The 7,522-nt window shown below is 44.6% G+C and overlaps 1 protein-coding gene across 1 annotated transcript; it reads right to left on the bottom strand.

The window, feature by feature from the left end:
- Nucleotides 1–966: 966 nt before the first annotated feature.
- Nucleotides 967–7,222, bottom strand: LOC148523663 (zinc transporter ZIP1-like). Its single transcript, XM_088473004.1, has 3 exons — nt 6,737–7,222; nt 3,096–3,226; nt 967–2,137 (listed from the first exon to the last, which is right to left on the bottom strand). The coding sequence occupies exons 1-3, from the start codon at nt 6,849–6,851 to the stop codon at nt 1,460–1,462; spliced, it is 924 nt and encodes a 307-aa protein (XP_088329130.1). The 5' UTR covers nt 6,852–7,222; the 3' UTR covers nt 967–1,459.
- Nucleotides 7,223–7,522: the final 300 nt, after the last annotated feature.

The raw sequence follows: 7,522 nt of genomic DNA, 5'->3' as shown, positions 1-7,522 counted from the left end.
TAAGAGGTTAGTGCAATCTTAAGTTTGCCAAATAAAGGTAAACCTTGCGTAACAGGAATGGGTCCTATTTGTTTTGGGGTGTGCTGCTGATGTGGTGTAGCCCATAAACCTCCAGAAAAGTACAATCTATTAGGAGGCACAGCCCCTATATATGTAGTTTATGATTGTCTTCGTACGTGTGCGGTGTTAAACCAGGTGTGGATGTATAAGTAGGTAAGAAGGGCTAACTAATGGATAAAGAGAAGGATTTTATTGGTTAATCACAGTGTTAACCTGCTGACATACAATGTTAGCATGCAGGGGGATGAGTACATGTCCTTAACGAAAAGACATGCGCCCTCTTTTCCCAAAAACTGGCATGGCCTCGACACACACCCCTGTACCATCACTCTGGGGGCATGCCCAGCAGTCCCGGGGGTGCTGGGCTGCCCGCAGAGACTCTCCCTGCACAGTACAGATGCCGTGTGCAGACCAGCGGTGTGCACTCACCCAAACGCCCTCCCATACCGCAAGACACTGCGGCCCGCAGGTGGGACTGCGGCAACGTCCCAGAAAAGCGGGACAGTTGGGAGGTATGCTTTTAAGCAATTGTGTTTGGGGAATTTGACCACTCTCCATACAGTACTTTGAAAGTACCATTTTGGATGGACTTCCATGACAGTGAATGAATAGAAAAATAATAATAAAAAAAAAAAAATAGTTCATGTAAAAGATACAAAAACAGAAAGATGCACTGGCAGAGATCTGACTAAGTGATTGTGTAGGGCTCCCCTATTTCAATTGTCCAGCATTTAGCAGTAATCTTTCACTCAGAATACGTCTTTCATCCAGATTAGCATTATTAGGAATATGTTAACACTACTGCATGTAACACCTAAATAGAGGTTAGGATTGGCATTTGACAGAAAGCAGTTTTGGTGCCTGTTTCAGCATTGGAAGTGTTACCCTAAACTTTAATGTAGGCCATCATATGGTGCATTTCTTCACTTGATCGAGTCAATACATGAACATACACAACATATTACCATTCCCATGTTAATTTAAAAAAGAAAAAAATTATTTTCAAAAGGGCAGCTTACTAGCAACAATAGAATAAAGAGAATTAAATTCCATTTTATTAGTTATTAGTGATTGTCTCTGGAAGTGCAAGATTGGATCTGTAAAGCATGAAACATACAATTGAGACTTCATTTTTCCTTTGACAGACTTAAAAACGTAAATGAGCAGGTCTAAAAATCTGCTTAAAATAACGCAGAACTAGTGTTACCGATAGCAAAGTATGAAAGTACTGACACAGTAGATCCCATGTGGAGGGTGGTTTGTCGTGTTTCCTCAGGAGCTAGAACAATTATACTATTTAAAATAAAATAAAAACACATTTACTTCCTCAGAGTCCTTCAATGTAACAGAGGTATAAACAAAAGTGTCAAACCACCAATGGAAAGGCTTCAAGATTAACCTATAAAAATCTCAGTCCTGCCATTCCAGAGAAGCCGAGCAAAATGAAGATTACTTTAGGCAGGCGCCATTTGTTAGAGTTCAGCTCGTGTGGCAAGATCTCTAGAAATGTTATGTAGATAAAGGTCCCAGCAGCCAGACCTTCTAGTACACACTGTATCAGGCTGCTCCCACTGGCCTCAGTCTGCATCACCCCAATACCTATGCCAATTCCAAGGGGTGACATGAGTGCAAACATGACTATTGAAAGCACAAACCATCGTGTCTGCACATTGCTCTGCATTAAGAGCAAGGACAGGCTCACAGCAATAATACTCTTGTGGATGAGAATAGCAATGGCTATCTGTAGGACCTCGGACTGTTCGCTCTGTAGTCCAATGGCAATCCCTTCAAAGACTGAATGTAGGGAGAGCGACATCATGAGGATAAAGCAGCGGAAGGAGGAGTGAGCATTGAAGTCCACATGGAAATGGCGCCTTGAGTGTTCTACATCACGATCTAGGCTACTGTGCGAGTGCCCGTGTAAATGCCCCTGAACAGCAGGAGAGTTGGCAGTGCCAGATAATAGTGGGGTGGTTTCTTCCGTCATCCCTTGACTGCATTCCAGGACAATGCGTTCTACAATGAGGACCAGGAGGACCCCAATCCCCAGGATGAATTCTGGTAGAGGGAAATTCGTCTAAAAAAAAAAAGTGAGATAAGTACAATGATATGAATTTTTAAGAACAACATTTGAAGCACTTAACATCTTCATTAAACAGACAGTGACATTTATAAAGCATGGAGCAGAGATAACCCTGTAAAATGATGCATGTAAGGCCGCATTTACAAAAATGGTAAATTCTTATTTCTTCTTCAATAAAAGTCCACCTCTTTCCATTCGGGACTGGTATGAATGACCGCCGGACCTATGCCCGGCGGTTCAAATCCTGACAGCAGAAGACCGGCAGGCATCTAAATCCCGATCGGTAAGTGCACTGCCTAACCCTAATCTCCTCCCCCCCACCTAACCCTCCCAAAGGGGTGCCTAACCCTTACCCCCCCCCAGTGCCTAACCCCCCCGTAAGTGCCTAACTCTAACCCTCCCCCATCCCCTAGCCTAAACCCAAGTCTCCCGGGGGCAGTGCCTAACCCTGACCTCCACCCGGGGGTACCTAACCCCCACCCTTGCCTAGTCCCCCCAGGAGCCATGAAACCTAACCCAGCCCCGCAGCTTTCCGCGCCTGGCTTAGCTTCGTACGGTATGCCGAGCGTCGGGATTTCGATGCCATTAGACCTATGCCGGGATTAGACAGTCGGGAAGCCAGCAATGGGCATTTCGACCATCGACATCCTGACTGCATCCCTTCCATTCCCATGCCAGATACATAAAGCTTCAACCCCGCACACACTCAAGCAGAAATAAGTCCCAAATTGTACCATGCCTGCAGATTGTGCCGTTTACAAATTTGTGTAGAAATGAAACAAAGAGGTTAGAAATGTAAATGGGGAAATTAACAACAATGAGGCATTTTTTATTACAAGATTTCATTGCATAATGTATATAAAACCAATATCAGAATAAAAAAAATAATAAAACATCCCACGGCATAGTATTTTTCATCATCAATACACACTATTTACTCAAGTTCACATACTGTTATTTGTTGTTTTTGCATTGTTTCATTCATGTCACTTAAGAAGTCAGGAAGAACATCCAACAGACAGGCAGACAGGAACACTCCCCCTGCTACGCAGCTGGTAAAGCTCAACCACATTTGATGGGTCTCTGAAAAGGAACAATAAAAGGTTACTGAAACTTAAGTTACACGCATAGGGGCCCAATTATCATTAAATATTTGAGGATTATTCCCCAAACCCCCCCCCCCCCCCCCCCGAGGGTACCCACAAATAGATTTAGTATCACCTCCATGTATGAAGGAGGGATTGCAGCAGATACACTATAGGGACAAAAGTATTTGCACTCCTAACCATAACACCAACAGGGACTGTAATGACATTGTATTCAAATACATATACTTTAATATAGAGTTGGTCACCCTTTTGCAGCTTCCACTCTTCTAAGAAGGCTTTCCACAAGATTTTGGAGTGTTTCTGTGGGAATTTGCGCCCATTCAATCTGTAGAGCATTTATGAGTTCAGGCACTGATGTTGGACAAGAAGGCCTGGCTCGCAATCTCCGTTCCAGTTTATCCCAAAGGTACACGATGGGGTTGAGGTCAGGGCTCTGTGTGGGCCAGTTAAGTTCTTCCACACCGAACTTATCAAACTATGTCTTTATAGTCCTTGCTTTGTGCACTGGGGCACAGTCATGTTGGCATAGAAATGGGCCTTCCCCAAACTGTTGCCACAAAGTTGGAAGCATAGCATTGTCCAAAATGTCTAGGTATGCGCAAGCTTGAGATTGCCTTTCACTGGAGATAAGGGGCCTAGCACAAACCCTGAAAAACAGGCCCATACCATTATCCCTCCTCCACAAAACTTCACAGTTGGCACAATGCAGTCAGACAGGTAAAGTTCTCCAGGCATCCGCCAAACCCAGACTCGCCCATCTGACTGCCAAACAGAGAAGCGTGATTCATCACTCCATAGAGCACATTTCCACTGCTCCACAGTACAGTGTCGGTGTGCTTTACACCACTCTATCAGACGCTTGGCATTGGACTTGGTAATGTGAGGCTTGCACGCAGCTGCTCGGCCATGGAAACCCAATCCATTAAGCTCCAGCCATACAGTTTTTGTGCTTACATTAATGCCAGTGGCAGTTTGGAACTGTTCAGCTATTGAATCAGCAGAGCGTTGCGACTTTTACACACCATGCACCTTAGCATCCATTGACCCCTCTCTGGTGATTTTACGTGGTCTTCCGCTTCGAGGCTGAGTTTCTGTTGTTCCTAAACGCTTCCACTTTCTAATAATATCACTTAAGGTGCCTACATACTTAGCGATATTTTACACGATTTGGCAGATTCCGACGCATTGTGACGACAAATCGTGTAAAATGTGCCCAAATCGTGAGTGTCCAGTCCCGATCATGATGCCGATGAGAGTCCCCGTACATCGCATCTTCAGATCTGCCGTGCTGTAGGGCAGATCTGACAATCTCAGTCATGATGCTCTGGAATAGTCAGGAGGCACGATAGATCGTTTGTCACATTGGACAGTTTTTAACACCAAATCGTGCCCACGAGTTCCGGGGAGCTGCTGGGGAGAGTTCAAGGGAAATCGGACAATGTCGGATCGTGAGCACATTGCCAAGTGTGTAGGCACCTTTACAGTTGATCGTGGAATATCCAGCAGGGATGAAATTTCATGAACCGTCCTATTGCAAAGGTGGCATTCTATCACAGTACCACGCTTGAAGTCACTGAGCTCTTCAGAACGACCAATTTTATATCACAAATGTTTGCAAATGGAGACTATATGGCTAGGCGCTTGATTTTATACACCTGTGGCAACAGTTCTGATTGAAACACCTCAATTCAATAATTAACATGTGTGGCCAAATACACTATATGGACAAAAGTATCTCCGATACCTCCATTCCTGCAGGCAGCCGCAGCCCCCACAGGTTTCTATGGGGATGCGATGCTGCCAGATTTACCAACATCCAAAATGCGATGCATTACGGATATTGGCCCCTGCAGCGAACGCCATATGAAGATAGCTTTAGCCCATTGTAGCCAATGAGCTACACATCGCAAAACTTAACAGGAGAGGGTTTCGTAGCCCTGACAGCACTCTGGGCACATCAAAGGGACAGGGCTCCTTTCGGAGCCCCTGTCCCTGCATGTGCCGGATGATACATCCCAGCGCTATGATCGCATCTTGCAATGCGATCATGGGCGGTAATACCACGCCCAGATCATATTGCAAATGTGATCATTAATAAATGGTCCCCATAAGGGTCTATGTACTAAGCCTTGGAGAGAGAGAGATATATAAAGTTCCAGCCAATCACCTCCTGTCAATTTTCAAACACAGCCTGTAAAGTGAGTTAGGAGCCGATTGGTTGGTACCTTCTCACCACAACTTAGTACATCCCCCCCATATTCTGCAGCGCTTTACAGAGAATAGTCATTCTTACCAGTTGTTGCCCCAGTGGATCTTACGTCTTATATGCCCAAACACATGCACACTAGGGTTAATTTTTCAGAAACCACTTAAACTACCAGCATGAACATACAAACTCCACACAGCCTTGGTTGGGAATCGAACTAATGACCACAGTGCTGTGAGGCAGTAATGCTGACCACTACGCCACTGTTCTGCACAATGCACTCAGCAAGACAGACATGGCCACTTCTGGACTGATAAAGAAAGACGACTTCAATATTCAGCTCCTACATAACCAACAGAGTTACATAGGACACAAAACAAAATCAAATATGATTTAACAATAAAAAAAGCTAGAAAATGCTATGGCCACAAATATATATTTGTGAATATTAATCAGCCTCTACAACTGAGACAAGATTTACTTTACTACTAAAAAATCTATGGACGTTAGATTTTTCAGTCCAATACAACAGCCTGAAAACAGCTGATGTTGGTCGTCATCTGTCAGAACGTCTAGATTTATTTTCTGCAGCTACAGGAATGCATACATAACTGGAAAAACTAAAATTTTACTTATTATTTTGTAAAAATATAGTTCTGGCTGGCTGTTATATGTTGTTGACACTACAATAGGTGCAGTGTTTGCAGTGCTAAATGATATATTTATTGTTTTACACACACACGTCCTCATACAGCCAGTCCCAACACGCCATGCGGTGTGTGAGTGAGCCGTGCCGAGCGGTGTAGAGTCTTTGTATACAGATTCGGTCGCTCAGATATACAAAAGTATTGCATAACAAATTAATCAGTGCAGCCTTGTGAAGTGGTTTTATCGCATTGCGTTTAAGACGCATTTTAGGGGATAAAGACACTTGGCACAAACCAGTCACATAGGACCTGATGCGACAAGTACTGTTCGGAGCAACTTCAGCAACAGTGCGTAAGGAGATCTCAGTATATATATTTCTGTGCATTTATGACCCATGTAGGAGCAATAGCTACCAATATAAAAGCTCAGCCTATGTAGCATATGATTGTGTGCAAAATACTAAATATGAAGAAATATTACACCGATCGCAGATGAGCCAGAAAACAGCAATACTGTATATAGCTACCAGCAATATTACCTATAATGAACTTAAAAAAAAAAAAAAAAAAAACACAAATGTAGAATACAAAAACATAGGTGGGGGCAGGGGTAAATCAGAGAGTAACTCACCTCTTCCAGCTGTGGCTTGGAAACATTTTACTCTGGTCGGCACCAAGCCAAAAAAAAGGGTGAGAAGCAGCAGCCCGAACAGACAACTCAACTTTACCTGCAGCAAGTACTCCATGCTGTGCAACGGCAGGGTACACTGTGGGCTAGCTGCAGGGAGGTCTGCCTATGTTACCCACCACCACAGCGGCAGCCTGAGACAGTCTCAGAGGTTAGTGATAAATGCAGCGGCTCCCTGCCTGATTCGGGTACATGCTGCTGCTGTATGTCTCTGATACCACCCTATCCTATCCCACAATATGTATGTAAGTGGTTAGTTGGTTAGTGGATTATTTTACAGGGAGCTCCCATGTGACTGTTCCCACTGACCGGCAATCAGCCTGGCCACGCCCCTCAGGTTGGGAGGGTTGTGCGCACACAGGCGGCTATGGGGCGAGTACAGAACGCTGCCCTGGGTGAGGGGAGGAGCTAGCAGTGGGAGATTAGCCGGAGGGGCGGAGCTTCGTCGTTGGAAACATCCACTCTCGGCGCGTTTTAGTGACCCTGGTTTCCCGGAACATTTCCTAAAGGATCAGATGACCTGATCCAGGTCATGTGACTAGGAACTGAAAGCTGGAAAAGTACCGATGCTGGTGGAAGTGGAGCCTGATTCACGATACATACACAATGTCACTTATGGCGAGCCTCTAACTCAGTGATTCCCAACCTCGGTCCTCAAGGCACACTAACAGTCCTGGTTTTAGTGATATCCATGCTTAAGAACAGATGGTTAAATCAAAATAACTAAGG

This window comes from Taudactylus pleione, unplaced genomic scaffold (assembly GCF_031769625.1).
Source record: "Taudactylus pleione unplaced genomic scaffold, aTauple2 ptg000129l, whole genome shotgun sequence".
Classification (NCBI taxonomy): Eukaryota; Metazoa; Chordata; class Amphibia; order Anura; family Myobatrachidae; genus Taudactylus; species Taudactylus pleione.
The sequence above is the reverse complement of the archived record's forward strand: the minus strand, read 5'-3'. Positions and strand labels throughout refer to the sequence as shown.

Coding starts and splice junctions, on each gene's coding strand:
- LOC148523663 (XM_088473004.1), bottom strand. CDS start 6,851: ATGGAGTACTTGCTGCAGGTAAAGTTGAGTTGTCTGTTCGGGCTGCTG. Junction 3,227..6,736: donor CCAAGCCACAGCTGGAAGAG/GTGAGTTACTCT, acceptor GTTCCTTTTCAG/AGACCCATCAAATGTGGTTG. Junction 2,138..3,095: donor TGCAAAAACAACAAATAACA/GTATGTGAACTT, acceptor TTTTTTTTTTAG/ACGAATTTCCCTCTACCAGA.